At 41.0% G+C, this 20,687-nt stretch overlaps 1 protein-coding gene across 4 annotated transcripts in view; it reads right to left on the reverse strand.

Moving 5' to 3' along the window:
- Window positions 1-12,187, reverse strand: part of STAC (SH3 and cysteine rich domain) — a 151,901-nt gene extending 139,714 nt beyond the window's left edge. For all 4 annotated transcript variants that reach the window (XM_047741160.1, XM_047741168.1, XM_047741177.1 and 1 more), the window contains exon 1: window positions 11,883-12,187. In XM_047741160.1, the coding sequence (XP_047597116.1) occupies window positions 11,883-11,993 (111 nt within the window). In that variant the 5' untranslated portion in view covers window positions 11,994-12,187. The remainder of the gene's footprint in view (window positions 1-11,882) is intronic.
- Window positions 12,188-20,687: the final 8,500 nt, after the last annotated feature.

Genomic DNA, 20,687 nt, shown 5'->3' on the forward strand with positions numbered 1-20,687 from the left:
GGGAGCCCAGGGTGTTCTGGATCCCTCTTCTTGCCCCCTTCTCTTGTGTCTGACCTCAGTCGTCTATGCTGTGGTCACAGCTGCTGTCAGACCTGAGGAAAACATGCAGACTGGAACATCAGCTATGGGGCTGTTACCAAAAGGCAGCATGGACAACTTGCATTTCCAGATCAGTGAAGCACCCTCTGGGGGCTGACAGACATTTTGTCCCTCGTCCACCTGCTGCCAAGCCACCTCTCTGCTCTGGCCCTCTGGGGGTCATCAAGGATAACTTCTGGTTTTCTGGCTCAGTTGACTTGAGGGATTATGCTCACCAATGGATGAGAACACATGAAGACCTGGGCGGGCACTTGAGTCGAGTGAGCATGATGGGTTTGGTTGAGAATAGGCTGAATTTAAAAGGCATGGACGGCCTCAAGTCAGGCTGTCCAAAAAGCAGCTAGATAGATCAGTCTAGAGCTCAGATTTGTGTTGGATTCAGATTCGGAAGTTATCGGCTAGCGGGTGAAATTAAAATAGGTAACACGTCCCAGTAGAGATGTAGAGAGATTATGGAGAGTGAGAAGAGCTGAGGGCTGACACTAGGATGCTAGAGAAGACCAACATTTGAGTGACCACTGGAGGAGAAAGTGATAGCCCAAAGGACCAGAGAGGAATTGTTCCAGCAGTAGGAGGGGAATCAATGGAGTGAGAGATTTGATGGGGGGAGCACTGGTGTTTAACTCTTCTGATTCCCAGATCTAAGGGACTAATGCTATACAAATATAGAGAACTACAAAATGGGGTGTGCACACATGGGAACCCCACTAGAGAAAGTGAGAATGGGAAGAGACTGAAGGAAGGTCTGGAGCTGTTTTATAATAACCCATCCAGGGATGTTAGTAAGATTTAAAGGAAATGAATAATTTTATGGAAAAATACAAATTAACAAATCTGAATCATGCCAATTCGTTAAAAAAAGAATAGAATAATAAAATCAAAGAAATGTTCTCAAAATTTATTTTAAAATAGGTGTTAGATATTATCGGAGGTTTTTTTTTTTTCTTCTCTTTTTTGAAAGAGGGGATCTGGGTTCTACAAATTGCTCCATGGAAAAAACAAAAACAAAACAAATGAAAGCTTCTATAGAAATCTTCCCAAATTGTTTTTTAAAACTTGGCATATCCTTAAAAATAAAATCTGACCAAGAACACAAAGTAACTATTACAGAATAATCTCCTTTATGTATAAAGATGTAAAAAAATAATAAAGTATTGGCAATCAAACCCTAGCAGTTTATTAAAAGAAAATCCTGGGACGCCTGGGTGGCTCAGTTGGTTAAGCAGCTGCCTTCGGCTCAGGTCATGATCCCAGCGTCCTGGGATCGAGTCCCACATCGGGCTCCTTGCTTGGCAGCGAGCCTGCTTCTCCCTCTGCCTCTGCCTGCCACTCTGTCTTGTCTGTGCTCACTCTCGTTTCTCTCTCTATGACAAATAAATAAATAAAATCTTAAAAAAAAAAAAAAAAAAAGAAAATCCTCATAGCCAAGTAGGACCTTTTCCAGGAATGTAAGAAGGGTTTAATATTAGGCTATCTATAAATATAATCCATCACATAAAGAGGCCAAAGGACAAAAAATAAATAAAAAAGAAAAGAAAAGAAATCACACGATTACCTTGATACTTGCCAAAGTCATTTGAAACCATTCCACATCCATTCCTGATGGAAATTCTTAGTAAGCTAAGAACATTACCCATCTTAACACAAGAAAGACTGTCTCAGTTTAATTGTGAACATGAGTGGTGAGGGAGGTCTGGAATTTGTAGAGAAGGAGGTCTTAAGGACCTCCTTTGCAAAGCACCACCTTATGCTTCTCAGGCTGAGTGTGCAAATTTGCAGTGGCTTCCACAATGGGTTGATAAACAAGAGAGCTAAGGCCACTCCTTAGCACCCAACACTGTACAATGCACACTTACAGAGGGCGTACACTTATGGCAAAACAGTGTTGGCATTTAAAGTAAGCCAGGCATTAGCTCAATACCTCCACTAATATTTACCGTATTTTGGGAGTGCAGTAAGCCCCTGTTCCAAACATACCCTAATCTCCCACCTCCCAAAATGAGAATTATATTTAGAGAGGTGAAATTATTATTGCAGATATTATGATAATCTGGTAATGATAGCTCACATTTACTTATTATGTGCCAGGCACTGTGTTAAGCACTTAGCATCCACTAATTAATGTAATCCTAATTACAATGTTGCAGAAGGCATTATTATGCTCACTTTACAAAAAGAACAGTGAAGCTCAGGAAAACCAAGGATAGGGAAGCGTATTAAGTGGCATCCCAGAGTGGTACTGTGGATGTGAACACAGCTATTTTTGACTCCAGAGCCCATGCTTTGAGCCGCTAAGCAAGACTGTATTTCTTTATTGATGAATAAGAAATGGAATGTGGAAGATCTTAGGTTATAAAATTAATATAAAACAAATGTCCTGTATATCAGCTCTCAGCAATCAGAAAATATAAAAGAGATGGTTAGTAAGTGCAACCCAGAGTATAAAACGCCCAGACAAGAGCTAACATAGAATTGGGCAGAAAGGATTTGAGGAAAACTCTCAAGTGTTTATGAGTGTCATAAAAGGCATGTTAATACCTAACGATATACATACTATGTTCCTGGATAAGAAACCCCATTACTAGTAAAGATTTCACTGAGATGATCTTAAAAGTTTTTAGAACTCATGCAGTGAGTTCTAAAATATCATTTTTATAACTTGGTAGAAAAACAGAAATGTGTGCAGCTAAATAAATAAAACTCCCAAGAAGGTACTTGTATTACCAATTATCTATTAAAAAGCTACAATGATTAAAAGGTTATAGTAATCATGCCAAAGTACTGTAGAGTAATACATGCAAAATCGTTAGAATATAACAGATGACTCTAAAGGAGAACCTAGTACATATTAGCATTTATTACATAATAAGTGTAACATTTCAAGTCAGTGAAAAAAACAATGAATTATTCAATAAATGGTTTTAGAAATACTCAGTAATCATTGGGAAAAAAAAATTAGAGTTCTCCCATACCACATAACACCAAAAAAACCAGATGGATTAAGGTGATAAAAGTAACAAGTATTTATTAAAGATCTAGAGAAACAAACAGGTTATTATTTATCTGCTTCCAGGGTGGCAAAGACCATTCTAAATATAAATGGAAAAAAGAAGCCATGGCTAAATAAATCTGAGACACCTAACAACATGACAAAAGAAATCTTCTATACTGAAAATGTCATAAAATCAAAAAAGCAAGTTTCAGTGTGAGAAAAGGTTAGCAACATATATGAAAGATCATGGTTTTAATATTTATAAAGAAGTTTTTAAAAAATCTATAGGAAATGGATGAATGTTCTATTAAAATAGACAAGGACAGATAATACGATCAGATAATATGCATAAGAAAAAAGACAAATATTTTTTAAAACATAAAAATAATCCTTGTGTAAATAAGTGTAATTAAAACAATAAGAAAAATTCCATATATCTTTGTCCTTCAAATGTTCTGATTTAAAAGACTATGAAACTACAACTTAACCAAAAAACCCAAGTAATCTGGTTAAAAAATGGGCAAAGGCCTTGAATGGACATCTCTCCTAAGAAGATATACCAATGGCCAATAAGCACATGAAATGATGCTCAACTGATCATTCGGGAAATACAAAATAAAAACTACGATAAGATACCACTGAACACCCATTAGAATAAAAACAAAACAAAAACAAAAACAAAACAAAACAAAAAAACAGAAAATACGAAGTGTTGGAGAGGATGTAGAGAAATTAGAACCCTTGTGTATTGCTGATGTGTATCTAAAATGGTGCAGCCATGGGGAAAGCAATATGATGATTCCTCAAAAAATTAAAAAAGAATTGCCATATAATATAGCAATCATATTTCATGCCATACACCTGAGAGAAATAAAAGCAGGGACCTGAACCGACATTTGCATACCTAAGTTCATAACAGCACTATTCATAACAGCCAAAAGATGGAAGCAACCCAAATGTCCCTTGATGGTAAGTGAATTAGTGTAACTGGGAAAGAAGTTCAGAGAGTGAGAAAATAAAAAATAATAAATTGTGAATGATATAAAATATTATCCTATTGAAAATATAGCAAAATTTCTTAGCTCCAAAAAATGTGATATATCCATATAATGGAATATTATTTAGCTTTTCAAAAGGAAGGGAATTCTGACACATACCAAGACATGAATGAACCTTGAAGATTTACATTAAGGGAAATAAGCCAATCACAAAGGGACGAATATTATGGAATTCTTCTTAGATGAGGTAGCTAGAGAAGTCAAATTCAGAGAATCAGGAAGTAGAATGGTGATGTCAGGGGCTGGAGGCAAAAGGAGATGGGGAATAACTCTTTAATGGGGACAGAGTTTCAGTTTGGGAAGATGCAAAATTTCTGGAGATGGATGGTGGTGATAGTTGCATAACAATGAGAATGTATTTAATGTCGCAGAAATGTACACTTAAAAATGGTAAAAATGGTAAATAATAAATTATGTATATTTTACCACAAATTAAAAAAAAAAACTAGGGTGGTTGGATTTTGATGCCTAAATAAAATAGAGACTTGAAAAAGAAAGAAAGAATGAACTAGAAACAAATTTCTCACCAACTCAGGTTCATGATAAAGAAATCTTAACATAGTCATAAAGCAGAATATATACATACATATATACATATTTCCTGAGAATTCATAATTACAGATCTGCCTTCACATAGATTTAAGGCTCAAATTTATATAACACAATTTGGTCTGGGAACCTCCAAACCAAAAAAGTAATATAAAATTAGGTTCTCCGCTAGTGATGCCCTGGGATACCTGCAGAAGCAAACATTCTTTCTTTCTCTGTGTGTGTGTGTGTGTGTGTGTGTTTTAAGATTTCTATTTATTTATTTGTCAGAGAGAGAGAGAAAGAGATAGATAGAGAAAGAGAAAACGTGCACACAAGCAGGGGCAGAAGCAGGTAGAGGGAGAGGAAGAAGCAGACTCCCTGCTAAGCAGGGAGCCTGATGCAGGACTCTACCCCAGGACGTTGGGATCATGACCTGAGCCAAAGGCAGACACTTAACTGACTGAGCCACCCAGGCATCCCAGAAGCAAACACTCTTGAGTGGTATATGTTATTAGAAGAGCAAAGGCAGCAGTGCAATCCTGAATCTTGACCCCCTACCTCACACCATACCAAAACAGTGATTCTAAATGGGTTATAAATCTATGTGTGAAAGGCAAAACAACATTTCTAGGAAATAACATAGAATACCTTCATATCTTTGGGGTAAGCAAAGATTTCATAAATAGAACATAGAAAAGCTTAACAACCATAACATAACACAGCATAACAACCATTAGTGGGAGTATGAATTGGTACAGCTACTTTGGAAAGCTGACAGTATCTATACATATGCCCCACAACCTAGCAATGTTGTTCCTAGGTATACACCCAAAAGATGTGCCACAAAGGATATACATAAAAATTATCACAGCAGTACCACTTATAGCCGCCAAACCCAAGAAACAATCCAAATGTCCACCATCAGAAGAGTAGATCAATAGTGAACTATTCATATAGTGGAATTCATATAGTGGAAGGAAAACTAGTGCTACTTGCAATGGCATAGATGACTTTCATAACATACTAAGTGAAAGAAGCCAGGCATAAAAGAATATACAGTATATGCTCCATTTACATAAAGTTCAAATAACTGAGATTAATTTATGTTGTTAGAAATCAGGATATTATTTATCTTTGGGAAGGCAGAAATAGAAATGGGTCTGAGGGAGATTCTGGGGTGCTGGTAACATCCTATTTCTTGATTTTGCATTGACTGCAGACAGATAAAAAGTTTATATTCTGTAAAATTCATTAAGCTGGAATCTTGAAATGTGTGCCTTTTTTGGTATGATGTCATATTTCAGTCAAACTTTACTAAGAAGTAAAAAGCTACAGTATAATATTCCTTCAGGGCACTGTGTCAATGAGAATAAAGGACCTTAGAAGTATTTATATCTGGACCCAGCAACTCTACTTCCCATGAAACTAGTTAGAAATATAATAAAAGGTTTATGTAGCAAGACATAAATTTTAATATTTTAAAATACGTGAACGGTAAGAAAGAATCTAAATATGCAGTCAGAAGGGACTTCTGGGATAGATCTGGTGTAACAACAAAGTAGAATATTATACCATTTTGAATATTCATGTTATTGATTATCTAAGAGTATAAGGAAACTGCATAACATCAAGTGGAAGAAAAAGTACAACACGCATTTATGTATATACGCTGTTCCAATTTTGTTTCAAGGGTGTGTGTGCATGCAAAAAGGAAATGTAAATGAAAGAAATACAGCAAGAAACGTAACCATCCTTATCTCCAGGTTGTTGTGTGATAAAGAAATTCTTCTTTATATTTTTCTGTCTTCCAGTTTTCTACAGTGAATACTTGTTATTTTTATGACTATGACAATAACTCAGTAAGGACATAGCTACTGTTGTAAAACCAGCTGCATCTGAGAAATGCTTAAGATTATTTGATAACATGGAAGTCAACAGCTGGTCACTATTGCCAGAGCTATTCCTTTGGACTGAATGGTAAATAGGAAGGGGAAGAAGAGAGACTAATTACAAATGATTCCTTCACGTATTGTGGTTAGAAAGACGAGGATCTTGACAGTCTACCATTCTTATTCAATTCTTATTCTCTACTTAATTTCTTCGACAGTCTATAATTCTTAGAGTCTAAATCAGTGTTTTGCAAGCTTGGCTGCACAATAGAATCATGAAGGAATCTCTACGACAATACTGATCCCTGGAACCCTCATTCAGAGATTTCCACTTCGTAGTCTAACTGATGGACTGGACTCCCCAACGGATCTGAATGTGAAGCCAAGGTCCCATTTTCTTTCATCTTCCCTGAATAGCAGTTAAGTCCCTTATCAATAATATCTTCACATATACATATGAGATGCACTGGGCACAAAGGAGGCACTCGATAAATAGCTGCTGATTGGTGAACACACACCTTTCTGGAAGATGCAGCGCACATCCTTAGGGTTAAGAGATACCTTCACCCTAGCTTGGATGGTAGTCCAGATTCAGAGAGAACAATGGAAGGAGGGGACTCCTTATGGCTCCTATGGGCTATGGGGTGGCTTATATCCCCCTTCCAAAATTGAAGCTATAGGTTGGTAAATCAATGGCTTATCTTCGTCGGGAGTGCAAAACAGCTAAGGCGAAAACCCTCAGCACTCAACAGCATGTCAAGTCCAAAAGGAGGCAAATTCAGTTATACTATTGGACAATCAGTTTTGGTTACTGAAATGATTCCAGTGATGACACGTGGGGTTGATTAGGGATAGAAGCCATTTAATGTGAAGCAGGAAGGGAAAGTAAATAACGTTATGTGCTCATGTATGCTTACGACATACTAGGTTATAGGCTTTACAAAAAAACCCATGTCAACTGGGTATTAGCATCCCCATTCTAGAGATTAGGAATCTGAGACTCAGCGAGGCTAGACAACTGGCCCAGAGTCACAGGGCAACTAATAAGAAAAGATCTCAATTCTTCTCTGTTTGGCCTGGAAACCTATAATCTCTTCACAGCCTCTTGGGTCATGTAAGTGATGTCAAAGGATATCCACACAAAACCTTCCTATTAAACCTTAGCTAGAGTTCTATGCTGTCAGTAAGTCAGTAGGAGAAGGGATATTCATTGAAATAAGGGATGCTGAAACATGACATTTTTCTTAGTATTCAACATTCTCTATACTTAAAAAACAAATGAGATTGTGGTCTTTCTGGAACAGTTAGTGGAAAGATAGAGGGGTGAGGTTCATCAGTGGTTTTCACATTCTTTCACTTCAACTAATTTTATGAAAAAGAAAACCACATAAACCACATTACTACTTTGGTTCACAGGCATATGCTCTCAGGAAATTGTCCTGGGGTATCCAAGGTCCAAGAGAGTGTTCTTTTTTTTTTTTTTTTTTTTTAAAGATTTTATTTATTTATTTGACAGACAGGGATCACAAGGAGGCAGAGAGGCAGGCAGAGAGAGAGAGAGGAAGGGAAGCAGGCTCCCCGCTGAGCAGAGAGACTGATGCAGGGCTCGATCCCAGGACCCTGGAACCATGACCCAAGCAGAAGGCAGAGGCTTTAACCCATTGAGCCACCCAGGCACCCCAAAAGAATGTTCTTAAACAACACTAACAATCTGTGTGATTTTAGGCAAGTCATTGTCTCTTTCTTGGCTTTGATTTCCTCAAGAGAGAAAAAAGAAGACATTTCAGCAAACTTTGAGGGCTCTAGGTATTGGACTGATCTCAGACAAGCTCTGGATCCTTTCCCCAGGTGATGGACCTCTGTGCATAACTGCACAATTTTGAATGCAGATTCTGGTTGTGCTTGCATCTTCCAAAGACCGTTTGTGGACCCCCAAAGAACACACTAACCCTTGATGAAAACACCTGGTACATGTGATAAGGGAACTGCAGTCATGCTCACTAAAAAAGCCCTTATCTTTTAGAGAGGCAACCTGAAATATTTATGGATGAAATGAACTGATGTCTGGAATTTGCTTTCAAATGATCCAGTGTATCTGGGGAGGGATGGTGGTTGTAAGATCACCCAAGAATTGGTCGCTGGGGAAGGCAGGTAATTAGTTCCATGACAATTCCTTATACTGTTTCCTCTACTTTCGCGCCTGTTGAAATTTTTCATACTAAAATAAATTTACACAACAAAAATTATCCCTGATTTAAAAAATACTCCGAGCAGATGATCGCTCGTGTTTCCAACTCCAATAAGCTATGATGTTGCATTCCAAAGAACCTTCAAAGGAAATGGACTTCCAGAAACATGCTATGGGCTCAGGGCATGGAAACATCCTCTTCCACTCCTAATGGACTCTCTGTTCTAAAGGGTTTATTGTGGTCTACTTTTCCAGATATTTCTGTGACATTACATTTAATTATCTCCATAAGTCTATTTTTGGAGGAAGAGTAGCAAAACCAAACCAAAGCTCAACAAAATTTGGTCTTTAATCATTTCACATGCAGCTCAACTCATTTTCAAAGATTTCTTAAGAGAAGATGAAAATACTGCTGTAAATGACTTTGAGTGGCGTGGGAGCTATGTGGTTAGGATATGATGGGAACAAGGAGCAAGTGAAAGAGTACACAAGCATGATGAACAGATGTGGTGGGGGGCTGCGCTCCAGAGCTCTGCTGCCCAGCACTCTGCCCTGGTTGTGTCACTCAACTAGTTGTATGATCTTGGGCAAGTCGCCCAACCTTTCTGAGCTTCTGCTTCCTTATTCATAAAATCAAAGAAACAGGCAATCTCCCTCATAGGGTTATTGTGAAGAATCAAGTTGTACCTGACATAGAGTACACATTCAGTAGATGCTGACCAGAGTTCTTTCAACTGTGTAAATATAAAAATAGATCTTAAAAAAAAGATGTACGATATAGATCAAAATGTTATCAGTAGTTGCCTTGGATTGTGAGCCAATGGGTTATTTCTTTTTCCTTTATTTTTATCTGGGCTTTTCATATTTCTACAAAGAGTATTTTGCTACCCTTATAATCAGAAAAGAAAAGTCTTTTAGAAGGTAATTTTAAAAATCTTTCTTGCGAAAGTTTAATGCTCAGAGAGGCCTAACTCATGTGATAGGTTCATAAACAGATCGTCCGAGCAGAGTGAGGTGAAACGACTACTATTACCTTGTTCGTGCTTTCCTTTTTATGCTCTCATCTTCAGGGCAGAAAATCCCTATAAATGGCAGTGAACTTTCAGATCTGGCACCCCTGGTGAAGAATAAATAGAACCTTCTTCTGCTCCTGTTTCACGCCCTCCAGCCCCCTTACCACGTGTTCCTCCATGCTAGCAGCTAAGCTTTTTTTGAGGGGGTTGGACCCCTTTGAGAACATCACCAATGCCACACCATAAAAATTCACATTCGGGCACACTATTTTGCATTCAATTTCCTGGCATTCATGGCCCATCCCTTGCGACCCCTGGGCCATCTCCACTGATTAAGAGCACCGAAGCCATGACAAATTTCAGAACATATACACGCCCTTCAGGTGTGTAGCCCACTTGGAGAAAAATTGGCATGTACAAATTTGAAAGCCTAGTCAGAGAAATCAGTGGATAATTATGGGTATTACATATGTAGTTTTTGCTCTGCCAAAGAATTTGCATCAGGATATCTATAAATAGCAAACCCATATAGTGTGTTTAAACCAGACCATGCCGTGGTGTACGCAAATGCTAAGCCCCTTCCAGAACACACCGACTGCAGAGCAACAGGCCCTATTCAAAAAGTTTAGTACCGGTTTCACTCTTGAATTTTGCTGCATTCATTTACAGTCTATGAGACCATCTTTGAAATGGCCCCTAACCCATACCCCTTGGGTGGCTGATGGTCAACGATAGACAATGATGAGACACCCAGAAACTTCCAGTCAAAAGAGAGGTGGTAGGTATGTGTGTGCAGGTTATGAAACAGCTTTGGAATGGGTATCTGTAGTGGGTTGGAGCCCCTTGATCTCAGGAAGGAAAAGGATAAACACAGATTGAGTCTTTATACTGCACTGGGTCATTTTACCTATTCTTCACAGTGACCTTGGAAGGAACGTCTCGTGCCCCTATTTCCAATCGAGTTCTAGAAAAGTTGACACACACATGCCCCAGATCAGACATTTATCGGGGGGGGGGGAGATAAAGATAATGCAAAGCTCTCTTTGATGGCTAACTTCCAGAGGCTGAGATGTGTATAGTGCCCAGCAGCACTTAAACCAAGAGCCACTTGGCTGTGATTTTGATCCCGCTGATTTTGTCAATGGCTTTTAGGGATGTACCTAAAGGGAGAGAGGGATGGGACTTGTTTTGGTCTCATCTGCCCTGCCCTCCAAACCGGCATACCCCTTCCCTTCACTCCTATACAGGAACCGCCCAGAATTCCGAAGATGCCTGGGGAATTCACAAGGAGATCTGTATAAAGAACCAGAAGCCCTGCACTTAAAGAAATCCATATAACCACAAACTACATCTTAGGATTTTCACTCCAGGCTAAGATGCCATTTGACATGTCACTGCTAACGTCCACATTTTACTTGCTCCTCTTCCAAGATTTCCAAACATGTGCCTGGCCCCCACGAGAGTTTCAGAGGAAGTGGAACGGTGGCACAAGTGCTGCGCGTCTGGCTTTGTGTATGTGTGTTAGTGTAACTCATAAAAAGCAAGTGTAAGTTCTCCAAGTATTAACTTCCACAAGAGGAACCTCAACTTTCCCACGAACGCGGCTTTTTCCTTTCGCTTAGCTTTTCCGAAGTTAGGCGTAAGCCCTTAAATTAAACAGTCTTGGGGACCCCTGTGACACAAACACCCCTCTACTGGCCACAAGTGCTCTAGCTTTTCTGAAGGCGGATCCCTCGCTATCATACTTCATCCTTCAGAAGCAGCAGAACACCTCCACGTGCTTTGGGCACCAGCTGACTGAAAGCACAGAACCACCAAGCCACCAAGCACCCAGGAAAGCGGTCTCTGAGCTTGGAGTCAGGGCGCACCAACCAGCGTGTGCTTGCGGGGAGAAGTCAGCGCAGCCTCGGGTCTGCGCAGGAGGCTGGGTCCACGAGACGTGGTCCAGCAGCGTTACAGCGAGTCCGGCCCGACATTCTAATCTCAGGGAAGCCCTGAGGGTACTAAGGGTACGTCTCCCGCCGGCGTCGGCGCCGGTTCCAGGGAAACGAAGGCGGACCGAGAGGGCAGGAGAGTGAGTTCATATTTTCTTGGGGCAAGTGTGCGCGGTACCTTGGATTCCTGGCTGCTGGTGGATGCAGGAGAGGGCGGCTGCTCGGCGCTCGGTGCCTCCTTGGGCAGCCCGTCCACGCCGTCCTCGCGGGCGCCGCTCGGGGGGATCATCCTGGCGGCGCGGGAACGGTGTTGGGCTCCCGGTGGAACAGCGAGGCTGGCCTTCCCGCCGCTCAGGCTAGCTCAGCCGCGGGTCCCAGGGATTCCCATCCTCTCCCAGCCGCCCACGCGCCCTCGCCGGACTCCGCCTGTGCGCACGCCGGTCCCGCACGCCCGCCACCCCTCGCCCGCCAGCGCACTGGCGGGACTGGCAACCGGCAGCGGACGGGCGGCTCGGGAGCGCTAGCGGGCCGCGGGGGAGGCGGGGCGGCGGGGCGGGGCGGGGCGGGGCTGAGCGGCAGCCGCCAGGAGGCTGGGGGTGGGGGGAGAGGTGGGAGCCGCGGCTGAGGGGTCCTGCAGCCCGGCCTCAAGCGCGCGCGCGCCGACCCGAACGAGGGGGTACCCCAGGAGTAGTGGAAGGCAGACAAAATCCGGGAAGGATTTAGCCTGGAGGGACCACCTGCAACACCACCCTCATTCCGCACCCTAAGGAACAGCGACTCCAAGGGAGACGGTGACTTAGCTAAGTTATTTATAGGGCTCAGTGACGGAGAGCGGGGAGAGCTGGGGTTCCCCTGCTTGAAGGCACTCCGCGCTCCCCCATTCAGCCTTGGACTAAAGCAGAGGCGAGATGCAAAGAGGCTGTGTCCTCATTTTGTTGTGTGCTTTTTGTGCTCAGCCCTCTAGACTTTTTTTTTTTAACCTTATTTAATCCTCAAGGCCAACCTCTTGGGCTGGGTAGCATCACTCACATTTTATAGACGAGAAAACTGAGGTTCTAGGGAGGCTAAATAATTTGCTTTAAGTCGCTGAACTATAAATAGTGGATTGGAACCCATTTTGGCTCAAAAACCCATGTCCTTTGGACTCTGAGGCCTCAGATGGAGGCCAGCTCTGCATGGCTGAACACCCCACAGGGTGTTTCTGCATAGCAAGGAGTTCAGGGCTGGTCACGGAGGGACAGACCAGTCTGCCTTAATAGAACCTTTGGAAACAGAGAGATGGCCCCATTGAATAAAGGGACAGAAGGATCCATTATGTTTTGAAGACACAACCTATGTTAAGTATGCAGGGAAAGGAAATACATCTGGATATTTAAAAAATCTTATTTTTTCATAAACACAAAACTCCCACAATTGTCTAACAGAAAATTGCAACATTATGTTCCAGGTTTTCCTGATTATCTGTAAATTTTGCAAAGCCAGCTTCATGGGTATGCAACCTGTGCAGTCTCACCCAGGACCCTGTACTTGGTTTGATGATCTTCCATCATCATCTTGAAATTCCTTTATTTTTAATTTTTTTTCAACTGTAGTTTAGTTGATACACAGTGTTACACTGGTTTCAGGAGTCCAACATAGTGATTCAACATCTCTATTCATTATGCTCTGCTCTCCACAAGTGTCGCTACCATCTGTCACCATACAATGTTATTACAATACCACTTACTGTATTCTCTGTGCTGTACCTTTCATTCTTGTGATTTATGTGCTCCGTAACTGGAAGCCTGTACCTCTCATTCCCCTTCACCCTTTTTGCCCATCTTCCCACCTCCCTTCCCTCTGGCAACCACCAGTTTGTTCTCTCTGTATTTATGGCTCTGTTTATAATTCTTAATAATATTTGAACAAGGGGCCCAGAATTTTTATTTTGAACTGGACCCTGTGAATTATATATATCTGGTCCTGCATGTTTGCCTTAGCTCATGTCTTTGGAAAGAACCTATTACCCTCTCTGTCCTGGACATCAACTGAAAGCTCCTGTTCTAAGTGCCAGGCTCTTAATGGGCATTTGGCTCTCAGAGAGCTCCAAATACCCTAGTGGCCCTTAGCTTCTTATTTTACCAGGCCAGATTAGCTAACTCAAATGGCCACAGCTCTTTCTTTCTCAAAACACAATTCCTAGTTGCTCATTAGATACAAAATTCTAATAGCCAAAATCATAAGAGCAACAACCAGAGCATATAATGACAGGAACAACAGTATCAACGGATCTTTATCCAGCATCTCCTCTGTACCAGACATTGTGCTAGAAAATAATGATTGAGCAGAGAGAAAATATCAATAGATTTAGTCTTTTGTCCTGGAATGGAGAGCCGGGTGAGAGAGAGAGAGAGAGAGACAGAGATTAAATAAATCATACACACACACACACACACACACACACACACACACACACACACACAGATTTTATGAACTGTGATAAAGAAAAATATAGGAATCTAATGACTATGAACAAATGCAAGGACTGAACAAGTGTGTGGCCAGAGAAGGATCTTTGGAGGAAGTGAAACCCCCCAGGATCATGGGCAGTTCCAATCTTGGTAGGTAAGCACACCGTAACTTAAGTACAAAGAATTTTTCATCTTTGGATCTTATTTTATTTTTTTTTAAAGAGTTGAAGGCCAGCTGTATGATCTCACCCTTCATTTTAGAAAATGCTCAGACTTTGATTCTGTGGGCTTTGGCTTCTTCTGGAGCCATTTGGTAGAAATATATTAAGACTATTTAAAATTTTAAAATGCCATACTTAGGAAGGGTACAAAAAAGAATAGCAAGGAAAAGAAGTGAGAAGATAGCAGAATGACCAGGGAATGGGGAAGTGACAAGGATAAAGGAGAAAGGGGTCTCAATAAGTTGGTTCTCCATGTCTGATGCATGGGGTTATTGTGAATAATGAGATATATGAAGGGTATGGAGTGTGGCAGTTAAATCAATGATAATAATAACTGCTAACCTGCACTGGGCTTCTGCTATGCTAGAAACATTTTCTTTGTGTTTTTTTCATTTAATATTTTATTTAGCAAGATAATTATGCTAGGTTTTACAGTGAGTGTGGGAACAGGGACTCGAACTCAGATATATCCTGCTCCTGGGCCAAGTTTTGGCTACACTGTTCTGCTGTTCCTTGCACATATATGGAACCCAGATCTGGTGAAGAGGCTTCAGGCCTTAAAGAGAAGAGTGACGTAGATTGACAGACAGAAGCCTAGGAGAAGCATAGGGAGAGTCCTCAAAGAACGGAGAGTTGCCCACTCCATTCTTGTATCTTAAGAGTGAAAAATCACCGGGTGTACATTTTGGAGGTGATAGCTAAGAAGTCAAGACAAATGTGGCAGGAGGCACCAACCACTGTCATTCAACCTGTGAAGGGGCATTAGTTGTCACCTCTGGCCACCTTGCCTGAGGGACCTGCCTGGAAGCCAGAGAAACCCAATGCTTTGCCCAGAGTCCTACCAGCAGCCCCACCAGCCCCTGCTTTGAACAATGGTTAATGTGGGACTACAGTCCTCACAACAACTCCTGACTGTTCCCTCCTCAGCATCAAAGCTAATCATTTTATTTGGAGACTCCTGTTATTAGGGCAGACAAGACCCAGTGCAAGCCTTCTTTTTTTTTTTTTTTTTAAATTTATTTCTTTTCAGTGTAACAGAATTCATTGTTTATGCTCCACACCCAGTGCTCCATGCAATACGTGTCCTCCATAAAACCCACCACCGGCTCCCCCGACCTTCCACCCCCTGCCCCTTCAAAACCCTCTGATTTTTTTTCATAGTCCAGTCTCTCATGGTTCATCTCCCCTTCCAATTTCCCTCAACTCCCTTCTCCTCTCCATCTCCCATGTCCTCCATGTTATTTGTTATGCTCCATAAATAAGTCAAACCATATGATAATTGACTCTCTCTGCTTGACTTATTTCACTCAGCATAATCTCTTCCAGTCCCATCCACGATGATACAAAAGTTGGGTATTCATCCTTTTGGATGGAGGCATAATACTCCATAGTGTATATGGACCACATCTTCCTTATCCATTTGTCTGTTGAAGGGCATCTTGGTTCTTTCCACAGTTTGGCGACTGTGGCCATTGCTGCTATAAACATTGGGGTACAGATGGCCCTTCTTTTCACTACATCTGTATCTTTGGGGTAAATACCCAGTAGTGCAATTGCAGGGTCATAGGGAAGCTCTATTTTTAATTTCTTTATTTTTTTTAAATAATTTATTTATTTGACAGGGAGTGAGAGAAGGAGAGAGAGCACAAGTGGGGGGAGCAGCAGAGGGAGAGGGGGAAGCAGTCTCCCTGCTGAGCAGGGAGCCTGATGCGGGACTCGATCCCAGGATCCTGAGATCATGACCTGAGCCGAAGGCAGAGGCTTAACCCACTGAGCCACCCAGGTGCCCCACTATTTTTAATTTCTTAAGGAATCTCCACAATTGTTCTCCAAAGTGGCTGCACCAACTTGCATTCCCTCCAACAGTGTAAGAGGGTTCCCCTTTCTCCACATCCTCTCCAACGCATGTTGTTTCCTGTCTTGCTAATTTTGGCCATTCTAACTGGTGTAAGGTGGTATCTCAATGTGGTTTTAATTTGAATCTCCCTGATAGCCAGTGATGATGAACATTTTTTCATGTGTCTGATAGCCATTTGTATGTCTTCATTGGAGAAGTGTCTGTTCTTGTCTTCTGCCCATTTTTGGACATGATTATCTGCTTTGTGCGTGTTGAGTTTAAGAAGTTCTTTGTAGATCCTGGATATCAACCTTTTGTCTGTACTGCCTTCTTAACCTGTTTTTGGACGTGCCAATTAATAATAATGACAGCAACAATGATGGTAGGTTATATTTGAATAGCACTGTTTGATGGCATTGAAATGGTCTCCCACTGGAAGGACCTGGAAAGGGCAGCCTCATAGAGCTAGTTTCTGGTTAAGATCTGCCTCTATTCTCTAAAGAGTAAATTTTTGGGCTGCTTCTAGTTGGTTCTAACCTCTGGGAGATGGAGGGGGACTTGAATCTTCACATTTAGTGGAAGGGCCATGAGCCTGAAGTTCAAACATCCTAGCTCTTCCACTTAAAAACAACAAGATCTCAGACAATTGACTTGATCTTCCTCGATCTTGGTTTCCTCAAGTCTAAAATTAGATAATGATCCCTACTTCATAGAGTTTCTGTAAGGATCAGAGGATTAAAGGCCTGGTCAAAACTAGTCTCATACTGCTAATTATTATTGTTACTATCATCGTCATCATTAGTTGTATGCTTTTGCTCAAATATGTTCACTTGGAGTTGGGTTTTCTGCTCATTACAACCAACTGCATGTACAATGTCAAAACAGTTGAATTTCTATACACTATTTGCGAAATAGCAGAAAAAGAAATTAAAAAACAAATCCCATTTATATTTGCACCAAAAATAATAAAATCCCTAGGAATCAACTTAACCAAGGAGTTGAAAGACTTGTACTCAGAAAACTATAAAACACTGGGGAAAGAAACTGAAGACGACACAAGCATGAAAAGATACTCCGTGCTTATGGTTTGCAAGAACCAATATTGTTAAAATGTCCACACTACCCAAAGTAATCCACAGATTTAGTGAAATCCATATCAAAATACCAGCAGCATTTTTCACAGAGCTAGAACAAACAATCCTAAAGTGTGTAAAGTGTGTATGGAACCACAAAAGACTCTGAATTGCCAAATCAGCCTTGAGAAAGAAGAACAAGCTGGAGGTATCACATTTCTAAAATTGTTGACAGCTCCTACCTGGAAACTTCAGATGCAGTTTCCTACAGAATTTGGTCCTTTGATTAGTAATTAGCATGTACCTTCACATATCCTCTTCTGTGGGTTCAGGGTAATAGTTTCGGAGATGTGAGAACCCCTTCACCCTGGCCCTTTTGTTTCTCAAAATGCCTGGTCTATTCTTTCTTCCAGATTTGGTGCTTGTCGCCATTTCCTGAATCTGAGAATCCCTTACCATTGTTCCCCACGGACAGCTTTCCTCCAGTTTCAGACCTCAGAGCCCACCATCTAAAGAATCCTGTTTCTTTCTTTCCTTATTTGGTGTCCTTCAGGATCTAAGCTCTGTGACGTTGAGGACCTCATGTCTCCTCTTCATCATCTATTTCTGGAGCTTAGGTCCTCGTATAGTAGGTGCTCAGTGAGTATTTGTTAAATGAGTGAAAGATAAAATGCCAGCCTGTAGAGAAACTTACAGGTCTGATGGAAAAACTCTTGTAGAGGGGAAACTCAGAACTCACAAAGGTTAAATACTGTGCCAAGTTAATTAATATGTGGCACAATGAAACACTGTCTGTTTACTTGTTTACCAATCTCAATGCTCACTGCTGTACTCAGATTTGGAACACATGACCAAACTACTAAAAGCACGTGTTTCTTTCCTGAGTCTTCAAATTTATTATCTTATGCAAAATATTTCTTTTTTTAACAGCATTTTAAAAATTAACATACAATGTATTATTGTTTCAGGGGTACAGGTCTGTGATTCATCAGTTTTACACAAATCACAGCACTCACCATAGCATATGCCCTCCCCAATGTCCAACACCCTGTCACCCCATCTATTCCATCCCCCTTCCCTCCAGCAACCCTCAGTTTGTTTCCTGAGATTAAGAGTCTCTTATGGTTTGTCTCCCTCTCTGGTTTTGTCTTGTTTTATTTTTCCATTCCTTCCCCTATGATCCTCTGTCTTGTTTCTCAAATTCCTCATATCAGTGAGATCATATGAAAATTTTCTTTCTCTGATTGACTTATTTCACTTAGCGTAATACCCTCTAGGTCCATCCACGTCATTGCAAATGGCAAGCTTTCAGTTTTTTTGATGGCTGCATAGTATTCCATTATATATATATATACCACATCTTCTTTATCCATTCATCTGTTGATGGACATCTAGGCTCTTTCCATAGTTTGGCTATGGTGGACATTGCTGCTATAAATATTTAGGTGCATGTGTCCCTTTGGATCACTACATTTGTATCTGTAGGGTAAATAACCAGTAGTGCAATTGCTGGGTCATAGGGTCACTCTATTTTCAACTTTTTGAGGAACTTCCATACTGTTTTCCCGAATGGCTGCACCAGCTTGCATTCCCACCAACAGTGTAGGAGGGTTCCCCTTTCTCCACATCCTCGCCAATGTCTGTCATTTCCTGAATGATTAATTTTAACCATTGTGACTGGTGTGAGGTGGTATCTCGCTGTGGTTTTCCCTGTGATATTTTCCTGATTTCAAGTTGATGTTGAGATCTTTTTCATGTGTCTTTGGATGTCTTTGCAGAAATACCTGTTCATGTGTTCTGCCTATTTCTTGATTGAATTATTTGTTCTTTGGGTGTTGAGTTTGATAACTTCTTTATAGATTTTGGATACTAGCCATTTATTTGATATGTCATTTGCAAATATCTTTTCCCATTCTATTGGTTATCTTTTGGTTTTGTTGACTGTTTCCTTTGCTGTGCAAAAGTTTTTTATCTTGATAAAGTCCTAATAGTTCATTTTTGCCCTTATGCAAAGTATTTCTAAATACTCTTTTCCAAAACAGCACCTTCATCATGATTAAAACAGTATCAAAAAGAATGCTGAGGAAATTAAAAAATCTTCCCGAATTCTACCACCTATTTGTAATAACTGTTAGATTTTTGGTAAGCTGCCTTTTCAAAGCACATGCATGTATGGGTATATTTTAAATGTATATATATATTCACATAAAATGATCTCAGGACACCAAGGGTTCGTGTCTTTAATAATAATTCATAAAGATAGTTCTGTGTCAATAAATATAAGTATACATTATCCTTTTTCTAATGAATGTGTATCCAGTTGTATAGATTTGCCATTATTTATTTATGAAGGAGCTTTTATGCTTTTTCTTAGGAACTGTTAGAGGGCAATTAAAAGCTCATTTATCTCTTGTGTTCCTAAATGTCACCCTGGCAAGGTAAGTACCATTAGACCCACTTTGCAGATGAGGTCGTCAGAAGCCTGAGAGGTTTTATGACTTTCCCTAATGGTAAATGGCAAGTGTAGAGTAGAGATTCCAGCTCCACCTTCAGACTCCAAACCTCAGACTCCTTGCCACACATAAGCAAACTGTAAAAACTCAGTGGGATCACTGCTGTATAAGGGGCTTGAGCAACATGATCTGAGAGCACAGGCCAGGGGAAGAAGTCCATCAGTGGAAAGGGTGCTTAGGAAGGTTCTTGTGGAAATTGAAAGATGACTATGGTTTTGGTGGAAGGAATTTTTTTTTTTTAAGATTTACTTATTTATTTGAGAGAGAGAGTGAATGAGCAGTTGGGGGGGCAGAGGAGGGGATTGAGAGGGAGAAGCAGGCTCCCCACTGATCAGCAAGCCCCATGAGGGACTCGGTCCCAGTACCCAGAGATCATGACCTGAGCTAAAGGTAGATGCTTAATGGACCCAGCCACCCAGGTGCCCCTTGCGGAAGGAATCTTGAGCAGAATGTATAGTGTCCATACAAACAAGGAGGGTGTTAGTGGAGGGCTGTTGAGGTTTGGTTCCTAGAAAACTACAGTTTCTTTTCTTTGTGGGTAAGATGACACACATGATTCTCAAAAAAGGGAAATGTTGGAGAAATCCTTTGAATAACCATTTTAAGTACTTTTATAAATGGTCCATGGGGAAAGTTGGATCCCAGTCAGCCTGGGAGGAACAGCCTTGTTAGTAACAAAGGGAGGAAAAAAAGAATGATGAGGATTTCTGGAGGGTTTCAGGGGTCACAGAGTAAGAAAGAGTGATTCTCAATGCCTGGTAGCCAGACACGGAGAGCTATGGCTCCCTCTGAGGCAGGAACATATTCTGTTTGCAGGGCTCTAAAATTCAAACACACGTGTCACTTGCACACTTACAATCTGTAGAGGATTATGGGTATTCAATGTATG

This window comes from Lutra lutra, chromosome 1, assembly GCF_902655055.1.
Source record: "Lutra lutra chromosome 1, mLutLut1.2, whole genome shotgun sequence".
Classification (NCBI taxonomy): Eukaryota; Metazoa; Chordata; class Mammalia; order Carnivora; family Mustelidae; genus Lutra; species Lutra lutra.